Genomic DNA, 22438 nt, shown 5'->3' with positions numbered 1-22438 from the left:
CCCCACCACCGGCGCCCCGCTGCTGCACCTTGGTGAGGTTTTCAATCTTGAGCATGTCATTGTCGGCGTCGCCGCGCAGGACACGGTACCGCTCATTGGCCACATCAATGTCGTCCTCGATGGGTTTGGTGGAGACAGGCAGCCGCCTGTGGGAGGGCACCCGGGGCTGGATGGGGTTGCAGGCATGGAAGCCTGCCCACATCCCTGCCAGGGGTGGGCAGCTCCCCATCCCCCACCCACTGGAGGGGAAGCCTTGAGCTAAGGGGTCCCGATGGCAAAGCTTTTCCCTGTGGCCAGTCCCCCCTAGCCTGCCCCCTGCTCCCCAGCCACACTCACTGGGGCTTCCGGAAGAAGTTGTACTGACACATGATGGTGATGAAGAAGCCGATGAAGCCTTCAATTGTCATTGCTACAAGTCCCCGTGTCACGATATCCCATTCGAAGGGTGATTTCATTTTATCGAACTGCCCTGAGTGGGAAGGAGAGGAGAGAGTGGGTGGGGACCTACCCGTGGGGACAACCTGGTCATATGTCTTGAGCTGGCCTGTGACAATGACACTGTCCTGCTCCCATGTCCCCTCCTCCACCACAGCTGCCTGGGCTGGTTGGTGCTACTAGCACCAGAGCTGGTCACAACAAGGCTCTCCATTCATAGCACGTGTGCTGTTGAAATCATCTTGCAACTCTTCAGCCTCAGCAGGATGAATCAACACAGCTGAGAGTGGGTATTGGATGATTTTGCCAGAGCCTGCCTCAAAATTGCCCCTCATGATGCCAGCGCCATCTGGGTTATAGACAGAAGCTGCTTGAGAAGCAGAGAGCAGCAAGAGCTTTTTGAGGCCAAGCTGAAGCTGCAAGTAGCAAAAGGGTCATTTTGGCTGGGCTGTGCAGTCCTGCAAGCAAGAGACCACGTCTGGAAGGAAAGAGCCCTTGCAGACCCGATCCCTCATATCGCAGCACAGTCATGGCCCTCCATGGCCCACCACAGCTCCACTATGGCCCCACCACAGGCGGTGTACAACATCAGCAGAAATGCACAACTCTGCCAGGGTTCACAACCTCCTCTCCCTGCAGGGCTGCTATTCAGGATGGCACAAGGAATCATTTTCAGCATCACCAGCACCACAGCATGGCTGACCCTCAACCATGTCTCTTCCTGTGCCCCAGTCTAGTTCACTTCCCCTGGCTTTTTCATCCAGGTTGCTCTGGACCTCAGGAAGCCCCACAGGGCAGGCAGAGGGGATGTGCCAGCACTGTGGTTCCCCCCAGCCCCCATGCCCTGAGGCAAGGGAGGGAGAGAACGCGAGGCCATACCGATCTTGGCATAGTATTCATTGATGTACTCATTGTAGGCCATCTCCATCAAGCCATGGCCCAGGTTGTAGTTAGGGAATACAAGGAAGCAGCTCTTCAGGTAGCTGTTCACCACCTTCAGATCCTGTGGGGATGGGCAGAGAGGACACGACCATCAGAAACATACCTGAGGATCAGGAGCACATGGTAGGATCAGGATCCCCACCAAGATACAGCCCGGTCAGGCCTCATAGCTGACCCTGCTGGGAGCAGGAGTTCAGAGCAGAGACCTCCTGAGGTCCATCTCAGCCTGAGCTGTCCCACAACCCAATGGCAGCTTCTCCCTTCCTGGTGGCTCCAGGCAGAGCTGTGAATCCCATACCTTGTCATGCTCAAAGAGCTGCAGCAGGAACGTGGCAACGGTGGCTGTGATGCCGATGAAGAGGTTGATGACAATGAGGAAGACATAGGCGGAGCTGGGCACCTCGAACCAGAAGGAGGCAGGGTACATGATGGGAGTGATGGACCAGCTGGGAGGGCAAGCAGCAGGAGTGCCCATCAGCATGGCAGGAGAGAGACCGGGCAGTGTCAACTGTCGGGCGTTGGGATCGCCCATCCCCCAGCCCTGTCCTCCCACCCGTCTCCCACCAGTGAGAGGAGACACAGAACATCAGCCAGATGGGCAGCCCTGAGGCCAGATCCTGCCCGTGTAGCCACAGTGCAGACAGGGCATTGGTGGGATGCACCAGTGCATCCTGACTGCCCCTCTGAGCAACGTACCCGTAGAGCAGGAAGAGGGAGAGGACAGCGGGGAAGTTGGTGGGAGAGGTGTATGCTGGGAGGTCAAATACGAACAGGATGATGATGCAGCATGTGGCTGGCACCAGGTAGTTCAGCTGGAGAAGACAGAAACTTCTGTGACTACCCACCCGTCTACCCAGCCCTGGGGGTTCGGCTGGTGGGGCCGTGTGCCCTGCTCACCATGTCCCACACGTAGTTAGCCAACCAGTAGATGACAGGGTCACAGCCACTCACAAACTGCAGGTGTTTGGCCTTGGTGGCCTTTTCAGCCACCAGGAACACCACAAAGCTGGCTGGCACGAAGGACATGGCCACAATGATGAAGATGGCAATCACCACATCCGTGCCTTGCAGGCTGCAATGGGAGCAAGGAGGAGAGCAGGGACCCCGTCACCCTCAGCTGCCCAGGGAAGGGCCACCCATCCTGGCATGGGACAGTCACTGTGCACAGGGCATGGCAGAGGGGCACCCATGTCACAGCCAACCAGTCCCCACCCCACGCAGCCAGCAGGGCAGAAGCCTCGTCAGTCCCTTGCAAACCACAGTGAGGAGCTCCCTCCCTTCCACAGGACAGCCACCCTCCCTCAAACCCAATCCCTGGACCTACAGGTAATCCAGGGACAGGCTGGCGCTCGTCTTGTTCATGGGGTGGTTGGTGACAGTGATGCCTGTAGGAAGGCCCAAGAAGAAACATGGGAGCATGAAAGCTGGCTCAGGACAGAAAATCTTCCTCCAAGCCTGCCCGGTCCTGGTTGTGAGTGGGAGCACAGGTTTCCTCCCTGCAGCTTGGCAGGAGCTGAGCTGTCTGAAGCAACTGAGCACCTTGAAGCCAAGCCCTCCCTCACCAGCTGGCAGAAAGCATCCGTGGCCATGTTGCAAGCCCAGGTGCCTTCAGGCAGCACTTTGGGACATTCTGCCCCAGCCAGACCTCAGAGAGATCTGCCTAGCTCAGATCTCACAGCCAAGGTCTGTGACAACCCTGCCCCAACTGGACACTAGCCTGCTTGGTCCAAGGGGCAACACTGCACTTTAGAGCCTGGTTGGACTATGCCCTAAAGCTGTTCATGACATGCTTCGGCTCTTAAACACCTCCAGGTCCTTACCGTAGGCAGCAGGGTTGCCTTTGCTCTTGGGCAAATTGGCTCGCAGGATGGCGTTGTTGAGAGCATTGAGGTAGGTGGGCATGCTGTGGTAGCCCTTGTTGTTGTAGAAGACCTGGAGGAGCAGAGAAGACTGGTGGGAGGTGGCAAGAGAGCTAGGCCCACAGCAGATGTACTGGAAAGGAGGGATGGGATGGGATGGCCACAGGGCAGGCTTCCTGTGCTCACAGCTGCGGGGAGAGCAGGCCACTGCTGACCATGCTGGGCCAGACCTGCTGGTGTGGGAACTGCAAAGAACCCCATGGGGCAAGAGCCCCACCAGGTTCCTTGGTGGAGAGCACCGCTGCAGAGCAGTGGGTGAGGGGTCCCTGCCATGCAGGCAGCGCCGCCTGCCCCCTTCTCCCCGCCCATGCCACGGCTGCCACTGCCCACCCAGCTCCTGCGGGGCGCAGCGTGGTCCCACCTGGGCCGTTCTCCGGACAGCAATCTTGCGCACTGTGGCAGGAGCCCGGGCCCCGAAGGAGGCCGGGATGGATTTCTGAACGTTGCCGAAGGTGAGTGCCCCGTACCTGTGGGACAAGACATGGCCAAGAAGCTGAGACTGCTGTCCTCCACCTCCAGGAGCACAGCCATGCTCAAGCATACTCCTGGCTCCTATCACTGCCCCGGGCAGGTGTTCCCAAGTCCCCAGCCCCCCTCCCCTGCTCCAGAGCACAAGACAGACCCTCCCAGCCTTCCCTCTTGCCTGTGCAGCCGGAAGCGGTCCGAGGTGTAGAGCAGATATTCAGAGACGTTGCGCCCTGTGATGTCTGCCAGGATGTCCCCCGTCACCACCTTCATCTGTGGGGGGTGGCCCCCCACACCACTGGGGCAGGAGAAGCCAGTCCCCTGCATGGAGCATGTGCACTTGATGGGCTCGTGGATGATGTGGGGCAGGGCAGGGGCTGAGGTCACAGTCTCTGAGGGGCAGAAAGGGCAGATCACAGCCAGGCTCCTGCCTGCCCCAGCTGCCTGGGACAATGTGAAGGTGAGAGGCTGAGCCAAGGGGTCCTGGCCAGGCCAGGAGGGAACACTCTGCCCCATGGCCAGAGGCTGGTCTGCGAGAGGGCTTTTGTGTCCTGGTCACCAAGAAGGACCAAGAGATGGACGTGGGAGAAAACTTTGTGGGGGCAGAAAGAATTCAGAGAGGGGCCATGAAGTGTGGCTTGAGAAGGCAATGGCTGGGGCGGCAGGCCAGCAAGGGTGACACAAGGCTGGCCACAAGGCTCTCGGTGTCACCATCACAGGGAGCTCCACTGGCACTGCCAGGGCTGAATGGGGAGCAGTGCTCCAGGGCCAGCACCAGCCAGAAGTTCAACCCAGTGATGTGATGCTTTGCTGGGGCCAGGCCAAACTGACAGGTGCTTCCAGGGGTCCCTGGAGCTCCTTCTAAGGGCAAGACAGATCATCTCCCAGTTGGGGATAAATCCCAGGCTCGGATAGACTTGGACACCAAGCACAGGTGATACCTTTTATGGCAGCAGAGAAGGTTGTGGAGTTCCAGGCACGGAGCAGGTCCTCATCCACCGAGACAGGGTAGTCAGAGGGGGCCGGGGATGGAGGTGGCGGCACAAAGTTGGAGAGCGGCAGGCCCTGGGTGAAGGAGTCAATGCACATGGCGTCAAAGTACTTGGCTGCCAGCATCTTGGATTCGTTGCTGTTGAGGTTGAGGGTCTGCATGGGCTGGTCCAGTGTGTTGTTGAAGGCTGTCTTGAGCACGCAGGTGGCCCCCACACCAGAAGGCAGGTGGAAAGTGTTCACCAGCTGCTGGGGGCTGGCATCGGGAGAAAGCCTGATGCTGCAGAGAGGAGCAGGTGAGGAGGTACAATGAGCAGCAGACATGGGTCTCACCACCTTGGCCAACCTTCTGCTGGGGCCTCCCTGAGGCCTTGGAACATATCATGACTAAGTGGGCATGGGCACCACAGTGGCACACACAGCCCAGGCCTGGCATGAGCCAAGCTGCCAGTCGCAGCCACTGTCAGGGCTAGCACCTCTCCCAGAGACACCCTGGGGACGATGGAGGCTGCTTTCTGCAAGGGCAGACACGGCACCAGCCAGGCTCTGCTTCAAGCCTGAGCCAGACCCAGCGCCAGCCCCGCTTCAGGCTGCCCTCCCTGCTGCCCCCATCTCAGTCCCAGGGATGGAGACAGGGATGGGGATGAGGATGGGGCATGGGACACTGGTTACCAGCGAGCTGCAGCTCTCACCGGTACTCACGCCGCTCCTCGTTGGCATAAGGAATGAAGTTGCCCTTGGGCTGGGTGTAGTTGTGGTACTGCGATGGTGAGAGGATGAGGGGTGGCAGGTCACCTGCAGGGACAAGGACAGGAACCCCCTCGCACCCGCAGTACCACTGTGCACAGGCCGAGCACCCACAAGCCTTGTCCTCACCCCTGCCCCAGCCAGCGTCCCCACCAGCCACACTGGGGCAGGCAGAAGGGGACACCAGTACCCCCAGCGTTCAGGCAGGTGGCTTGCAGGCACCTATTTCGGGCACGGACAGCGCCACTGTCATGGCCACGCAGACGAAGAAGGCAGGCAGGAGGATCTGCGAGAAGAGGGCCTTGGTGTTGCGCTTGGCGCAGTGGAAGCGTTTGACGATCAGCCCGTGGAACTGGCGCAGCTTCAGCCACGATCCCTCCAGCTTGAAGCTCCCCTGCCCAGCCTTATCGCTGTCCTCCGCCTCCACCTCTGCCTCTTGCTCTGGGAGATGAGAAGGATGTCAGCCCCCCAGCATGGCCACTCCCCCACCTGCCTTGGCCTCCAGGGAGCTGAGCGGGGCACAGCCACCCCGAGGGGCAGGGCAGCACCCAACCCTGTTGGCCACTGAGCCACAGCAGCACCGTAGCATGAAGCAAGGCAGCTGGCTGTCAGGTTCCTCTTGGCCCAAGATGGGAAATTTAGAGAATAGTTTTTAAAAAAACAATGTAAATTGCTGCTTTTTGGCAGAACCCCTCCATTTTCCCATCGGCTCACGCAGCTCGCAAGGGGTCAGCACAGTCGGGAATGGGGGACGGGACGTGGGTGGGGGGACCCAGCGAGGCAGTGGGTGCACGGCTGGGGCTCAGGGAGCTCTGCCGCAGCACTGTTTCAGGTCTGCCTCTCACAACCCAGATCACAATACTCAGAGCAGCCCCAGCCAGGAAGGCAGGGTGGCGCATCCCTGAACAAGAGCTGCTGGGATAACTCAGAAAAGGATTTGTGAATAAAGCAGTAGCCTCAGGGTGCCTGCCTGCATCCTCCATCCTCCAGCAATCCCAGCATCTGGGCAGGGAGAGCCCTGAGCCCACGTCAGGGTACAGAGAGCAAAACCACCAGCTGGAAGATGACTCAATGCCCAAGGGCCAAGAGGAGAAAACCCGACCAGGCAACAGCACGAGGAGCAAGCACATTAGTGGGGCAAGTCTGCAGGATGGTACTTGCTGGATCCGACGGAGGCAAAGGGCAGAGCTAACACCAGCTGTGCCTGCTGGTTCTATGTCTCAGCATGGGACTCCCCGTTGCACACGCTACCAGTTTGGGGGTGCAAACTGGTAGAAGCACCTGTTCCCAACCCTCCCACCCAGGCTGCAGTTCTCTGGGCACTGCATTGTTGGATGCATCATCAGACCCCCCGACAGGGTCTTGCCCCAGCAGGCATATCCCCCATCCCCAGCACATCTACCTGCCCTGGCCAGGGTCAGCTCTGTCCTGCCCAGGTGCAGGGATGGGCATCACCACTGCCCCGGCCACCCTCCACATCCCAGCTGAGCACCTCCACCGGCCCCTGCCGCTGGCCAGGCACTGGGGGCACGAACCTTGCAGACTGATGTTATCGGGGTCCTGCCGATTATCGAACAGGGGCACGTAATCCCCAAAGAATTCCGAATAAGCCCCACCTTCGTCGCCCCGCACGGAGCCCACCGAGGAGGCCGAGCGCAGGGACGCCTGCGACTGCGCCAACTTGGAGCAGGTCACCAGGTTGCTGAGCTCCACCTCAGGCTTCTCCGGCACAGCTGCTTCAGCCAGGGGCTCCCCATTGGCCTCAGGCTTTAGGCCCAGCTCAGGAGCAGGTGGCTGCAGGGCATCCTTCTTGGACTCCTTCACGTCTGGAAGGAGAAGGGGGTTGCCACCAGCCATGCCACCCTTCACTGCGGCATGGCACAGAGCAGTGACAGGTCTGCTCTGCAAACCCAGAGGGCCGGCTGCCCTTGCCTGGGATGGGCTCTGCTGGCAACCACTCCTTCCCTTGGGAAAGGAGACTCCTGCAGCCATGTGCCAGGAGAGAGGAGCCACTAAGCCCACGCAAAGCCACAAGCTCCTCACCAGTCCCAGCAGCACCATGTGCCCCGCTGCTGCCCGTACCCACGTCACTGTTCTCCAGGGACTGGTCCTCCTCAGACACCTTCAGGAAGACCTCCTCCAGCGTGGTGTCCATCAGCCCGAAACTGGTGAGGTCCAGCTCTTCCAGGCTCTGCTCCAAGTGCTGTGGAGGTAGAGCACTGTGTGAGGGCAGGAGCTGCCTGCAGTGCCACAGCCCCCCACAAATGCCTGCCTGCCCACCCTGCTAGCTCCTGCAGTTACCTGGAAGAGCCTCTCGAAGCAGCCCTTCTTGACAGCCTCGCTGGGCAGGATGTAGGAGAGCTCAGTGTTGGTGTTAGAGATGAGGAGGCAGGAGGCCACATATTTCTTGATGAACTGGGAGACACGAGGCTCAGAGCAGGGGCTAATGGAGGAGTGGGCTGGGGGGCTGTGCAGCTGGCCTGGCTCTGTGGCAGAGGGACAGCAATGGTCAGTCTCTTCTCACCTGGACCCCCACCAGGACCCACCACATCCACCCTACACCCCAGCACCATGGGGGCTCCTCCAGCCTCCCTCGCAGGGCACTAGAGGCTTCCCAGCTGCCCTGCCTGGCCTGGGGACGGTGCTCTGCGCTGTGGCCCATGCTGAACATCTCGGTGGGCAGCCCATGGGCCAGACAGTACTAGTGCCTGGAGACAAATGACACCAGGTCTAACCTGGGACCCAGATGCAAGAAATCAAGGCTGGGCAATGCCACTTTGTACACCCTCTGCCCTCCTTGTGGCCTAAGGAGACTTGGGGTGGGAGCACTTGGGTGTTGACCTCTCGTTCCTTTCCTGGGCTTGTCCCATCTACTCTAAACACAGGGTCCCGCTGCCCCCCCCAGACCTGTGCTGTTCCTGGTGTCTGATTGCTTCTTCACCACTGTCAGCTTGTAGCCATCACCATAGGTACTCTTAAGGAAAAGTGGAGAGCCGCAGCACTTGAGCTTGCCGTGGGAGATGATAGCGATACGGTCACCCAGTAGGTCAGCCTCATCCATGTGATGTGTGGAGAGCAGGATGGTCCTCCCTGACAGTGGCACAGAGCCTCATCAGGGAGGCCAGGGCCACTGCAGCCAGAGGAGCAATACTGGGCGCTGCCCACCTCTACCCACCTGGCTTGTACTTGAGGATCAGGTCCCAGATGGCCCTGCGTGCGTACGGGTCCACACCAGCTGTGGGCTCATCCAAGATCACCGCCCGTGACCCGCCCACGAACGCAATGGCCACCGACAGCTTCCTCTTCATGCCCCCTGAGAGGGTCTGCACGAGGGAGTGGCGTTTGTTGGAGAGCTCCAGGTCCTCGATCATCCTGGGGAAAAGGGAGAAGCGTGAGGGATGCTGGGCGGCCTGGTACTGGTGCCTGGTGCCTGCAGGGAGCATGTGACGCCTCTCCCCCATGTGGTACCTATGGCTCTCTGTCCCTGGGACAGCCCAGCTACAGCCAGGCTACAGAGGCATCTTCTGCTGGCTTCCACAGACTGATACCCCAAGTTTTGGAAAACACTTGGTGGAGCTGCTCTGGAGGACATCTCTGCTCCCAGATCATGCACCACAGCACAGCAGGAAGGGGACCCACTCATGCAAAAGGCATGGATGGAGCAAAAGGAGCTGGGGGAGCCTACTTGTCCATCTCCTTGCGGATTTCCTCCTCTGCCATGCTCTTGAGCTGGGAGTAGAACCAGAGGTGCTCCTCCACTGTCAGCCTGTCGAAGAGCACATTGTGCTGCGGACACATGCCTAGGTTCTTCCGTATCTCATCCATCTCCGTCCGGATATCGTGGCCATAGATGGTAGCAGAGCCCGAGGTTGGAGGGAACAAGCCGGTGAGGATGGACCTGGATGGATGGAGAAAGGTAGCAATGTGAGAGACCTCATATTCCTCCATCCGGTCCCAATGCCAATAACCACCTCCAGGAGCATCTCCTAGGCCCCAGGCAGAGCAATGCCAGTGCTGGGCCATGCGCCCACTGCTTGTCCCCGTCTCACGCCAACCACAAATCCACACTTCCACCCTCTGGGCATGGCACCAGCTGCCACAGTACCCTGCCAGTACCTCGCGTAGTACCTTCCCCACTCACTGCAGCTGGCCAGGATATGACCCTTGTGCACCCCAACGGGAACTCACATGGTGGTGGTTTTGCCCGCACCATTGTGCCCCAGGAAGGACACCACCTGGTTTTCATAGAGGTTGAGGCTCAGCTTGTTTAATGCCAACTTCTTGTCCGTCTTGTAGACCTTGGTGAGCTTGTCAATGCAGACGACCAGGGGTAGGTGGGTTGGCTCCTCCTCGATGCCCCGTGTCTCTTCTGCCACAAGAGCAGGATGGTGAGAAGCTGGGGGGCGGCAGGGAGGCCAGGCTTGGAGTGGGGCTAGCCAGGGAATGAACCTCCCCCACCATCATCCCATAGTGGCTGTGCTGGCTCACGGCCCCCTCCTCTCTGCTTCTTGCCAACTTCCCCCCTCCTGCACCACAGGCAGCAGCTCCCAGACAGGCGGCAGTGCCCGGCCTAGAAACGTGCCCCAACAAGGGCACAGGGGACACACAGGGGTCCCTGGCCACAGCAGGACCCTACAGCAGAGCCAGGGCCACCCCTGGGCCCCCAACAGGCCCCTGTTTGCCCTCACCCAGCCTCCGGCTCTCCATTGCGCAGGCCTGATCTTCCTCCATGATGCTGAGGCGGGTGGTGCGGGACCAGGGCCAGGTCCACTCCCAGGTCTCCACTCGCCCGTTGCCCAGCCAGTAAGACTTCTGGAAGGGAAAGTACCAGGGCCGCGGCAAGCCGAACATGCCTGCAAGCACAACCCCTGTGAAGTCAGGGCCAACCCTGCACCCATGTCTGTGCAGAAGCTGGCCGAGTGCCAGCACAGAGCGTGGCACTGGTATGGGCACAGGCATGAGCTTGGAGGTTTCCCCAGCTTAGGGACATCACTGCAGGGTGGTGGCTGCAAGCGCCCTGGCCAACTGGGCTCAGGGCAACGCGGCTGGACTGTGCAAGGAAGTCCTTTGGGCTTTGGATTGGGTCTGGCTCACACTTCAGTTTTACTAGGAAAGCAAAGGAAGAGGTGAGACTCCTTCCCAAGCAGGTGATAAGGGGCAACAGCGCTCCAGCCTTCAACACCTTGCTTTGCTACAGTTGGCCACTGAACACAGGACTAAACATCTCCAAGGAACCTGCTGGTGTCACCAGTGGGTCGGGGCATGTAGGCAGGTGTCCCCAGCTGGACACACACAGGGGACCCTGAAGCAGCTTCCCCAGTGAGGAGGCTCCCATAAGATCAGAGGTGCCCTCATGCCCCGTCTCCCACACGTACCCGGGTGCACGGCCTCAATGTACCACGTGAGTACCCCGTACACCACAGCATCCACGATCAGCATCATCATGGACAGCAAGAGGTTGAAGTCGTCTCCTTCCACAGGCGACTGGCTGAAGGTGTGCCACTGGATGCCCACACCGGCCACCTCGTACAGCGCAAAGTACTTGGAGCCCAGCCCGAAGGCTGTGGTGGACATGAGGGACTGTGGAGAGGCAGAGAGAAGGGAAGGAAACATCAGCAGAAACCACAGGCCAGCTCCAGAGGAACAGGCTGGGACGAATTCCTACGCAGTTGTTCCCCACCCAGCCCTGTGGAGATGCTCCCTGCCCTGGGAGGCACCAAACTTCCTGGAGATGCCTCCAAAGCCCCACAGGTAGGTGGTTCATACAGGCAGAGGTTTGCCCAGGGCTTGGTGACAGCTTGGTGACCTGGGTACTGGACATGGGGTGCCCTGGGCAAACCTGAGGCCAAGCACCTCCCCAGCAGCCACAGCCAACTCACCGCGATGCACTTCTCAAAGGCTGTGATCTTGTCATGTGCCACCTCCTCCCGGATGGCCACATACATGTAGGGCACATAGCTGAGGAAATAGATGATGCCACCGCAGGCAGAGGCCAACTTGGCCTTGGAGTAGAGCACTGACACCAGGAAGCTGCAGGGAAGACAGTGTCACCTCAGGTCCTACCCGACCAGGGCTTTCGCCACACTGTCTGATATTGGTGTTGCTGAGGTGATAAAACGGCCCCTCAAATCAGCTGGCTGGGGGAACTTGTGCACCTTCACTGGCCCTTGTCCACAGTGCTCCCAGCACCCTCGGCCCATGGCACAAGGACCCTGGCACTGCCCATGCCCCCTCACCCCACAGATTGGACCTGGCAGCTCACCAGAACATGATGGTGGCCACTGCATAGATGGCGAGAAAGAGCCAGATGATGAGGACATCACTGTGCATGAGGACCTTGCCATACTTCAGGATGGCGGTGAGTGCCGTGACTGAGATGGAGAGCTGGACAAAGCCAGTGATGAACCAAGCCACCCAATGCACTGCGTTGTTCAAGCCCATCATCTTCATCACCTGTGAGGCCAAAACTGCTCAGCAGGGTTGTCCCCTACCTTGCGGATCCCTGCTGCCTCACTCGCTGGGACTGGGAGGGCAACAGGCAGCACCAAAGGGTCCCCAGGGACTGCTGTGAGCAGGCAGGCCACAGCACCCTGTGCCAGGGTGCCAACAGGCTCAGCTCCCTCTGGCACTGGGCACCTCGGATGGACCATCTCAGCCCAAAGATGCAGGATCTGCGTCCGCCCCAGCTCACACACCCCAGAGACACAGGTAAGGTGCCCAGGGACGCAGCGCAGAAGTCAGAGATGCCAGCTCCTTCCCAAGGATTTCTCCCACCATCCCCACCTCTTTCAGGCGATGCTCCTTCTCCGTCACAATGTGCTGGATCATCATGGCCACTGAGTAGACCCAGGAGATCACCATGCACAGGGGCATCATGTGCTCAATGACGAAGAGGAAGCTGGTGGGGTAGAGGAAGAAAGGGGAGAGCTGGATGGTGGCACCATTGCAGAGACCCAGGCAGACCCTGGGGCACAGGGCAGTGGAGGCACTCTCCCACTGGCTGCGGACAACCAGCCCTCTGGTCCAGCAGCTCCTTAGTGCCCTGAAACAGCTTCTCCAATGAGCCCATAGGACAACATAGTGTCCTGGCAGGCAGGGAGGCAGCAGCTGTGGGCTTGGCCTGGTGCCCTGCCTACCCTGGTATGGCCAGGGCTCTATCCACCCTCCTGTCCTGGAGGGCTAGTGGCTCTGGGACTTCTGCAGGTACTTTCTCCAGTCCACTGTGTTCAATAACCACCAACAGACCAACGTGCCATCCATTTACCACACTCCTCTTGTTCTCCCCAAGTCTTTCAGCCTCCAAGACACCCCCACAGCTATGAGCTCCTCACTTCAGCTGCGAACTGGGCACAAAATCCTTCCCCTGCTTGCCTAGCCTGGTGGTCCAAGGAACAGGGCTTAACTGGTTGCTCACCACTCCCAAAGTCACCAACCTCTCTCAGACTCCCAAACTTATCCTCCTCTTAGCTCAAGTGTCCTGGCCTGGAAAGGGGAAGAGGAAAGGTCCTTCCCCTGCCCACTCTGTCCACCTGGGTTTTACTCACTCGTCCCTGGTATAACACGGGTACGGGAACATCTGCACATAGTTGCCAGGCTCCACCACGTCATGGCCAACAAACGTGTTAATGAGGGCGCGCTCCATCATGTCTGAGGAGGAGAGACAAAGCTGAGCGGGCAGTGTGGGCAGGGGCCAGGGATGTGGGCAGCTGTAGCAGGGAGCTGGCACTCACCCTGGATCCAGACAAAGCCGTAGAGGAAGTAGAAGCGGCCGCCAGTGTTGGGGCCGGGCCGCCAGTACGCCCGTCGGATCTCGTTGGTCTTCTCTGTGAAGCTGGAGTTCTGCCGGATCTTGTACATGACATGGGGGGGCAGTGAGCCATCTCTGTTGGTCTGGAAGATGACGCCTGCGGGCAGTGGGAGAGGCAGGGAGCCTGCTGGCACCACAGGAGATGGCCACACCAGCTGGCCCACAGTGACAGGCAGGGACATGGAGGTGTTCAGCATGTCCCAGCCAAGGGCACCACAAGGGCTGCCATGGATGAGGAGCGTGAGCATGGCCCTGGCACGGGATGCAAGGGCACGTGGACAGCAGGCGGCAGCAGTTGGAAAGCCAGGACAGCGGTGTGGCAGAGCTCGGCCAGGGGCAAAGGATGGGTACTGTGAGATGCTCGGTCCACTCATACACCCAAAGCATGCAATAAGGGATCCACATCCCAAAGCCAGCGATCCCAGCCCAGGGCACAGCTGGAGAAGGACATGGCTTCAGGGATCCCTGTGAAGGGGCTGACTCCCAGGGACATACTGGCAAAGACTGTGACATTGTCCTGGTAGGCCTGGTTAAGCGTGTAGTTGACGATGCTCTCCTCATCTGGGAAGCCTTTGAAGATGTCCACACTGACCTAGTGGGAGGGGAAGGTCGGTGAGACCTCACTTCCCCAGTGAGTCTAGCACGTGGGCCCTACACACAGTGCAGCATGTGACACCCACAGCCACCCCGCGAGCCACCAAACCCAACAGTGGATGAGCATCTCCACCACTGACATCTACCCCCAAGCTCCTGACACTGCAGAAGCCACTATCTCCCCCAGGGGTCCCATCCCGTGGCCTTAAGGAGGTCTGAGCGTGCCTGACCCCTCTTCAACCCCACAGAGCCCGCTGTGGGTGGTGGGTGCTGATCCAGCACCCATGTTCCCACAGGCAGGCACAACCTCACCTTGGCCATGAAGTGGACCCAGCCGCAGGCAGCATTGTCAATGGTGTCCAGCTGCTGGAGCAGGATGCTGGCATTGGGCAGGGAGAAGTTGCCATTGAGGAAATTGTGGAGAACATCGCTGTCAGAGACATTGAGGATCTCTGGGTGCTTGTGGAGGTCAGCGGTGAACTAGGGCAGAGAAGGAGACATGGGAGGGAGAAGTTGGGGTATGCCCTGCCTCTCATCCTCCTGTCCTCCCTAAGGACACAGACAGGACCCAACGTTCCTTCTGGGGACAGAGGGACAGCGTCCACCCTCCATCGGGAACCAGCCCGGTCATTGCAAGAGCAGGATGGGCACCCAGGAGCTTCACACAAAGAAGCTACAAGGTGCCTGGGGACAGGACACCCCCTCCACACCCCCGGGGCAGTAAAGCCCAGGCAGGCTTGGTCCCCTCCTTCCTATCCTACCTGCTGAAGCCAGCGGATGCGCCTCTGCAGCCTGCCCTCCTCCAGGTAGGCACGGATCTCGGGGGAGATGTTCAGCCACGCCTTGGCGTAGTGGGTGACGTTGCCCACAAAGGCAAAGGTCTCATTGGCCTGGAGGGGAGGAAGGTCTCAGTGGGAAGAGGCAGGGGTCCCCCTGCTGTCTGGGATGGCTAACAGCCATGGCAGTATCTGCCCACATCCCAGCAAGCATCCCTATCCCAGCAAGGGCCAGCGCAGCTGTCTGCTTCTGGCAGTGCTGGCTGGCAGCTGGCCCCTTCCTCCCCACTCAGCTCTGGCCCTGCCAAGCCCATCTGAGCAAGGAGATCACCGCAGAGTGGTCCTGGTGGGAGAGGAAAGACAAGAATCCTGACCTCTGCACACTCACCTTCAGAATGACCTTGTCCACTTCAGTGCCCACAGGGGCATACAGGATTTTGGGGTTGCTGGTCATCAGATGCACGAGGAGGCCGAGGTTTCGCTGCTCCTTGCTGGTGAAACCCAGTGAGCTCATGTTACCCTGCTTCAGCGCCTCGGGCTCGATTGTCCTGCAAAGGGGGCTCAGGCTGCCACCTCTGCTCCAGCCACAGCACTCCTCACTGCAGGCAGCCCACCCCTGCCCATGAGGGGATTTCACACCACCTCCCATGCCAGCGTGGTGCTGCCCAGCATGGGGAGCTTCCCCTGGATGTGGCACAAGGCTGCTGTGGTGCAGCATCCATTTCCCGCACGCTCATCAAGGGATAACCGGGGCCCTTGACCACTGGCAGAGGCAAGGTGGGTTCTCCTGCACCCCTGTCCCAACCAGAGAGCAGCTGGATCTGGCCCCCTCTATCGCCCAGGGCTCCTACCGGTTGTTGCCGCAGAGGATGGGCTGCAGCCCAGCCCAGAGCTGCACAAATGCCGAGAACTGCCCCTGGGGGTCGTCGCTGCCGGCCGGGCCCCTGCCGGTGCCCTCCTCCTCCGCCGTGGTGTTGCCAGCCGTGCCATTGGCACTGACCCAGCCAGTGCTGTTGGCAGTGGGTGGTGGGGCCTTGCTGGCGCAGGCTCCCCTGGGCAGCAGCTTGGCCAGTGCTGAGAGGATGTTCACATCACGGAGAACCTTCTCCATCTCCACCAGGTCCTCTAGGAAGGCGCGGAGGCGGTGCTGGGTGGCTGTGCTGTTCACCTCATCCAGCTTCAGCTGTGAGGAGGACCAGGCAAGAGGTTACACATGGCTGGGGCAACAGAGCCCTGCTCGCCACCAGGAGGGGACCAAGGGCGACCCCCAGCAGTGGCATGTCCACTTCATGGGTTAAAAGGTTGGAGCTGTGCCCAGCTGGGGCCCTAGATTCATTGATGTGCATCCCTGGCTATCAGGCAGTGGGAGTGCAAATACAGGCAGGGTCTTGCTGGGGCACACGAGGTGTCCCTCAGGCAGGAAGGTTGGTCCTCTGTGACCACAAGGGACACATCAGATGAGGAGGGGGACCTCAGAGCCAGCCTTGAGGAGCTGTGCCACCAGGGACATTGCCAGTCCTGGGGAGAGGAGCCTGTTGGGGACACCCAGCCCCATCCAATGGGAAGCGTCCGAGCAGGTGCCAGGAAGACGAATTATGTGGGGTCCCACCATAGGGCTGGGTGGGGGGTGCCCTTGTGGGATAAAGGGGTGATCAGGAGGGGCCGCACCATGTAACAGAGCCCCATCCCCACACATCCCTGGTAAGTAGGGAAACCCCACCCAGGACATGTCCCTGCCCCACAGCCCACCCCACAGCCAGTGGGAGGCACGTCCCGCAGCCCCGCATTCACCCTGCTGACAATCTTGCGGGTATCCAGCTGCTCCCGGAGCTCAGCGGCCAGCTGGGCGAAGTGCTCCCGGCGGGCAGCCTGGCTGCCATTGCAGGCCAGCACCCGGTATGCATGCAGCAGCGGCTGCTGCCCAGGGGCTACGTGCAGGAGGCGACGCAGCCCCCCTGGGCTCTGCTCACACGTCAGCTGCTCCAGCATCGGCGCAGTGAAGAGGATACCCTAGGGCAGGGAGCCGTGGGGGTGCAGCCCTGGGCACAGGGGCACTGTGATGGTGCCCACCCTGGCAGAGCTGCTGCCCACACACCCCAGTTCACCCTGCGAGGTGCTCACCTCCATCTCGGTGACGAAGGCTTGGGGGCTGTCTGAGGTGGTGGGTGCTGGGGCAGTACTGGCAAGGCCCAGGGCCTGGGAGAGCAGGCGGAGCAGCGCTGGCTGGCGCAGAGCTGCCACGGGGTCCCGAAGCGCCCTGTGGACCAGCCCTTCCTGCAGGCTCCTCCAGCCGCTGGGGAGGCTCTTCTGCAAGAGGACCAACGGGGGTGGCTGGTGGTGCAGGGGCTGCCCAGGGTCCCCCTTCGTGTGTCCCCCCAGGCACACATGAACGGCCCACACAGCACCCACATCCATGGTCTCCATGGGGAGGGGAAGAAAAGGGGATGTGCAGGTGGGAGGCACCATGGGTCCCCTGCACCCCAGCCACAGGAGGGAACTCCTCTGCTCCCTCCTCAGCCACCATCCAGGTGGTGTCAGCACCCGTGGCAATGGGAAACCAAGGCACAGGCATTGGTGTGCCTCAAAGCACTGGAGGAACTGGTGGCACCACTGGGACAGGACCCAGCTATCCCTGCTGCGGCTCTGGCCACCTGACAGCATCCTGTCACATCCCTCTGCTGGGACAGACACCCCCAGATCGCCCTGTGGTGGGACACGGAGGGGATGCAGAGGACGAGCTCTGCCCCACCATGTCCCCAGCATGCGGCACTGCTCCTCACCTCCAGCTGCATCATCTTCTCACCAGGGCCAAACCTATCCCACAGGTCACGCTCATGGGTCTCATCGGGTACCAAAGGAAAGGAACCAAAAAAAATGCGGTACACCTGCACCAGGGATGGGAGTGGGGCTGCTGAGCATGCCAGGCCCGGAGGGACCTGTTTGCCCAGCAATGCCCCAGCATGAGGGGGCAGGGCAGGATGTATCGCGGCCTGGTGCCTGCTGACTCCCACCCTGTGGGTCTAGCAGTCAGGGCTCAGTCTGGGTCAGTCGGACCCCTGCAAAGCCAGGCTCTGCAGCACTGTGTGGTCACCCACCTCCCGCAGGTCAACGCTGGAGCCCAGGAGCAGCTCAGCCGTGCTGTTGGGGAGGGACATGTTCTGTGTCAGGAAGCGGTACAGCTCGCCCCAGTCCTTGGCTGCCCACGCCAGCGTGAAGCCAGATCCTGGCAAGGAGCAAGGCAGGGGTGTCAGAGCAGCCCGCCAGTGCCAGGGACATTGCACAGCCCCACACGGGGACGTATCACAGCTGGCCCTGCCTGGAATGCAGCAATGTGGGACACTGGCAGGGCACTGCCACACACCATCGCATCGCTGGGTGCCTGGCAGATGGGCATCTGCACCCCTGCCTGCGCAGGCAGCAGCGCAGGCCCGCAGGGCACAGCCTACCTGCTCGATTGCTGAAGTGGGTCTCCATGGAGCTGGGTTCGCTGCTGCTGAGCGCCTCCAGGCGCCGGCGCAGCGACTCCAACTCCTCCTCCAGCCCTGGGTGCTGTGGGTCGAAGAGGCTGCTCTGCTCCACCACTTCACTGAGGTGCTCCAGGAGCTGCGTCACCCTGTGAGAGCCCAGCACCACCGTGGCTTCAGGGACAGGGACGGAGGGATAGGGACACCCTCCACAGAGCCCTGCAGGGGACGAGCCCCTCGTGTGCACGGGGCAGCAGCAATGCCTGCCATGGGGCACCACTGCCCCCAGAGCTGCCCTTGCCTGCACACCAAATCCACCATGCCAGGGGTGCAGAGGAGAGCCCCAGTGCCTCAATGTGTCCCCAAGGGCCACCTCTGTCCTCCTCCCAGCACTGGGCACCTGACAGCCCATGAAGGAACGGACTGAGATGTCCCCTGCACCCTAGGGAGACGGTGCTCTGCACCCAAGCACTTTGGGGGACAGGGGCTTGTGCTTGTTGCCAGGAGGGCAGTGCTTGCAGGAGAAGGGGCAGGCCATGAGCAGGAGTGTGCAGGAGCACGTGGGGTGGGAGAAGGAAGCGTGTGGTGAGGGCATGACTCACGTGGAGTTGGAGTACTGCAGAAAGCCAAACTCATCGCGCTGGCCATCAGGGCACAGGGACTGCATGACGGGCAGGATCCCAGCCGAGGTGAGTGGGGCCGCCGTGTAGAAAGCTGGAGCCAGCAAGAGAGCGCAGAAGAGGCCGCAGAAGGTGTGGGCAGGGAGGGAGGACAGGTGGGAGAAGGCAGGGGGGAGGCAGAGGGCCACCGGAGAGACACTCAGTTCAGAGAAGCACGTGCCGGGCCCTGCGAGCTCCGCGGGAGGTTGGCGGCCAAGGTCAGAAGTGTGCAGCTTTCCCACCACGGCTGTGCTGAGCTGGTGGTCACTTGGGGCTGTGGGCAACTCCTGCCACCCTGGCTCCTGCCCTCTTGCCCATGCCTGCTTCCCCCTGGGTGACAGGTCCCTTCTGCCCCAGTACAATACCAACTTTTACCACTTTCCCCCAGAATGGCTGCCAACCTCCCCCAGCCTCTTGGCCCCTCTTGTTAGTAACCTCAGAGGCACTGCCAGATCTCCAAAGGAAGAGGAGGAGAAGGAAGAATACGACAGGGAAACTAAAGTTGTCACCCACAGCTCCCCGAGCCCCTGGCCTCCCCCCTGCCCTGACGTGCGGCTGCTGGAGGTGGGTGGAAATGGAAACACAGTGTGGGGGAGACGGAAGAAATGAGCAGCAAGGGGACAGCAAACCTCCCCCCTTCCACTGGTACTGCGCCATCGTCCCTGCTGGGGTCCTTCCATGTCCTTCCCCAAGCCTGGAAGGGTCCTGCCCAAAGGGGACCGGAGGTTGTCACTCGGCAGTGCCAGGCAGGGACCCTGCACTTGCCACCCTGTCCAGGGGCCCCATGGTTAGAGGCAGGTCAGTGCTGTTAGCATGGCCACAACGGGCAGAGGCTGGTGAAGATGGGCTTCTGGCAGGGGCAAGGGGCAGCCAAGGGCAGGGTCAGGCCCTGCAGAGGACAGGCTAGCAGCCTGCTGGGGTGGTGGGACAAACCGTGCTGACCATGCCACGCTTTGGTGACAAAGCTATCGCATGGGTGTCACCTTGCTCATCTCCAGGCTCCTAGTACTGCCACATCCCAGCTTGTCCCAGCTGCAAGGGGCCAGGACAGGGACCCAGTGGTGGTGCAGGGGTGAGAGCATCTCCAGCCCCTTGGGGACCAACTGGGGGAGCACAGGCAAGAACGCAGGCCAGCACCCAGCCCCATCTGCCCCAGGAGGGAGGCAAGAAGGGGCAGGACAAGCCTCCCCCTGGCCTGGAGAGCCCTCTGCAGCCCAGGGGGCCGGGGACATCATCACCAGTGGCCCCAGCACCTGGGGAACCCGGCACCACTAACCCAGTGGGGACACCACCAGGAGCCAGTCCTGGCTGGGCAGCCCACCAGGGAGAAGCAGGCAGGGGCCACACTGTGCTGCCCAAGCTCATCTTCACCAGCTGCAGAGGAAGGCAACAGGGTTACAGAGGTGTGGATTAGGCCAGAGTGAGTTGATCCAAACCAGGCTCTTTCTCCCCAAAACATGTAGCTGGCATAGGTGGGGGAAGGGGGGGAGGCACCCACCCACCCCACCAACTTACAGACTGGCACATGCAGTAGAGGCATGGAGGGCAGGCGGACAAGGGAGATGGTGGGAAAGAAAAAGAAAACATGAGCAAAAAGAAAGAAAAATCAAACCAAAAAAACCACACAACACAGAGCGCACGTCAGCTCTGGGGTAGGAACCAGGGCAATGCCTGCAGGTGGACCCACACTCGTAGCTGGGCTCTCCCTTGCCCGGACATGCTGAAACACAGGCTTGGACAAGTTATGCCAGGTCGCTGCTGCCGCCAGCTCCCAGCATCTCCCCCTGGCCCCACTGTGCCACCCGTGCAAGGGCACCCGCCAGGGTGGGCATCCCACAGGGTGTACAGGTGCCACACAGAGCCCTGGCAAGCTGGCAAGTCTGCTCTGCCGCCTCCTCCCAGCAGCACAGCTTGCAGGCACTGGCGCCTGCAGCCCCGGCCAGAGCTCCGGCTGCACATCTCCAGGAGCCCCTAGCTCCAGTCCCATCAATTTGTCACCTTGCCAGGGCCCCAGAGCCCCACCATAGCCAGTCACGGGTCTCCATGCAGTGCATTTCCCCCCTCCAGCAGCACTTCAGCTGCTCCTTGACCACTCAGGGGGACTGTGGCTGTCCCAGCACCATCCAGCTCCATCTCCCCCTTCCTACCACAAAATGTCCTTGCTGATGGCAGCCACAGGCTGGCTGGCACTGTCACCCCCAGGGCAGGCCCCACTGGCTGGGACTGATTCTGGCTCTCCAACCCCACTGTGCCTGCCCTGCCAGCCCTCAGCTGCAGCCCCTGCCAAGTGCTATGCCCCCCAAAAGGTCCCTCTAGATCCCCACCAGCTGTCGCGGGGGGCCCCCCAGGCAGTCCCTAGCATGCTGGAGCAGCTCCCCAGAGCCTTGGGGTGGCCCCAAGTACCACCTCTCTGGCACTCACCTTCCTTCACAGGGATGGTTGGCTTCTTCTGCCGCAGCCCCAGGAGGATGAAGAAGAGCACTAAGGGGATGAAGATCTCAAAGGCCAGCACCCACTGAGGATGACACAAAGCAGAGGGATTGTGACGCTTGGGGACAGGACCTGGCTACCAAGGACAAGCATGGGCAGGGGTCCCTGGAGCACCAGTGCGGTGCAGCACTGTGCCCACATCTTGTGGGTGGTGACGTGACACCATTGCAGCTCAGCCAGAAGCAAACGGGTCCCTGAGCACCCGAGGATCTCCTGCTCGTCCCTGCCTGCACCCTGCCTACTCATCTTGCCTGGGGCACCTCAGGACAGGAGAGGGTACCACAGAGGGGATGGACCACTACTCCAGCAATGCAAACAGGGTGCTGGTGCTTTGAGCCCAGCCCTGATGGGCCACTGCAGCTGCAGCTGCCCAGGGGAGATGACCCCAAGTCCTTATGGCCAGCAAAGAGCCACAGGCCCCCATCCTGGCAATGCCCTCACAGCCGGCAGCCACCCGCACCACTGCTGGGTCCCACTCACGGGACCATGCAGGGGACAGACCCCAACACCATCGAGGCAAGGTTCGGTTCAGCCAGGCCCTGCCACCAGATCCAGGTGCAACTGGGCAGCAGCATGGGGGATCCTCGCACTGCCTCCATACCTTCCCAGGAAAGCCATGGCTGCACAGGATTTCCACCAGAGGCATGCAGTAAATCACAGCAAATCCCTAGGAATCCCTGACCCCAATTGCACAAGGCAGCCCAGGCTGGGCTCTGTGCCCAGAGGTCCTGGGGACAGGCATCAGCACCTTCAGCCACCAGCAGGAGTGGGCACCCGGCAGGCTGCCAGCACAGCTGCTGCCAGTTTGCTCTGGGAGTACCCAGGCCACATCATGGCCTCATTGCCCTTGCTGCCAAGTGAAGGGGAACTACTGTGGGTGGGGAAATTAAGGCATGGGGTGAGGTGAGCCAACCTGAGCTTGCTTCAGGGCCAGATCAGACCCTAGGCTGGCACTGAGACCCCAGAACCTGCTGCCACCTTGGGCAGGGCAGGCCCCAGCTCCGCTGCCGGGAAGGTGCTCGCTGCAGCACCGGCACCTCCTGCCACACTCCCGCACCAGCCCAGTCAACTGCAGTGACCAGGCACCAGAGGAGCACACCAGAAGCAGGGGAAGAGAAGGCTTCAACATGACAGGGCCTGCCTGGAAGGA

At 60.9% G+C, this 22438-nt stretch overlaps 1 protein-coding gene across 7 annotated transcripts in view; it reads right to left on the bottom strand.

The window, feature by feature from the left end:
• Window positions 1–22438, bottom strand: part of ABCA2 (ATP binding cassette subfamily A member 2) — a 35801-nt gene that overhangs the window by 5935 nt on the left and 7428 nt on the right. Inside the window, exons 2-40 of one of the 7 annotated variants that reach the window (XM_064469034.1) lie at window positions 21220–21313; window positions 18742–18853; window positions 18122–18288; window positions 17771–17898; window positions 17456–17560; window positions 16797–16982; window positions 16467–16685; window positions 15527–15858; window positions 15064–15223; window positions 14661–14789; window positions 14212–14379; window positions 13801–13897; window positions 13229–13402; window positions 13043–13145; window positions 12282–12396; window positions 11761–11951; window positions 11378–11528; window positions 10874–11078; window positions 10187–10351; window positions 9687–9894; window positions 9184–9396; window positions 8674–8870; window positions 8406–8588; window positions 7800–7984; window positions 7542–7701; window positions 7034–7324; window positions 5721–5939; window positions 5444–5546; window positions 4703–5031; window positions 3940–4153; window positions 3658–3763; window positions 3198–3309; window positions 2702–2762; window positions 2275–2449; window positions 2074–2189; window positions 1676–1823; window positions 1315–1438; window positions 337–469; window positions 29–146 (exon numbers count right to left, since the gene is read on the bottom strand). In XM_064469034.1, the coding sequence (XP_064325104.1) occupies window positions 29–146; window positions 337–469; window positions 1315–1438; window positions 1676–1823; window positions 2074–2189; window positions 2275–2449; window positions 2702–2762; window positions 3198–3309; window positions 3658–3763; window positions 3940–4153; window positions 4703–5031; window positions 5444–5546; window positions 5721–5939; window positions 7034–7324; window positions 7542–7701; window positions 7800–7984; window positions 8406–8588; window positions 8674–8870; window positions 9184–9396; window positions 9687–9894; window positions 10187–10351; window positions 10874–11078; window positions 11378–11528; window positions 11761–11951; window positions 12282–12396; window positions 13043–13145; window positions 13229–13402; window positions 13801–13897; window positions 14212–14379; window positions 14661–14789; window positions 15064–15223; window positions 15527–15858; window positions 16467–16685; window positions 16797–16982; window positions 17456–17560; window positions 17771–17898; window positions 18122–18288; window positions 18742–18853; window positions 21220–21313 (6396 nt within the window). The remainder of the gene's footprint in view (window positions 1–28; window positions 147–336; window positions 470–1314; window positions 1439–1675; window positions 1824–2073; window positions 2190–2274; window positions 2450–2701; window positions 2763–3197; window positions 3310–3657; window positions 3764–3939; window positions 4154–4702; window positions 5032–5443; window positions 5547–5720; window positions 5940–7033; window positions 7325–7541; window positions 7702–7799; window positions 7985–8405; window positions 8589–8673; window positions 8871–9183; window positions 9397–9686; window positions 9895–10186; window positions 10352–10873; window positions 11079–11377; window positions 11529–11760; window positions 11952–12281; window positions 12397–13042; window positions 13146–13228; window positions 13403–13800; window positions 13898–14211; window positions 14380–14660; window positions 14790–15063; window positions 15224–15526; window positions 15859–16466; window positions 16686–16796; window positions 16983–17455; window positions 17561–17770; window positions 17899–18121; window positions 18289–18741; window positions 18854–21219; window positions 21314–22438) is intronic. The other 6 variants (XM_064469038.1, XM_064469036.1, XM_064469035.1 and 3 more) reach the window with 6 other exon arrangements.

The sequence above is a fragment of the Phalacrocorax carbo genome, chromosome 18 (assembly GCF_963921805.1).
Source record: "Phalacrocorax carbo chromosome 18, bPhaCar2.1, whole genome shotgun sequence".
In the NCBI taxonomy this organism is placed as follows: domain Eukaryota; kingdom Metazoa; phylum Chordata; class Aves; order Suliformes; family Phalacrocoracidae; genus Phalacrocorax; species Phalacrocorax carbo.
This window is presented reverse-complemented; position numbering and strand designations above follow the sequence as displayed.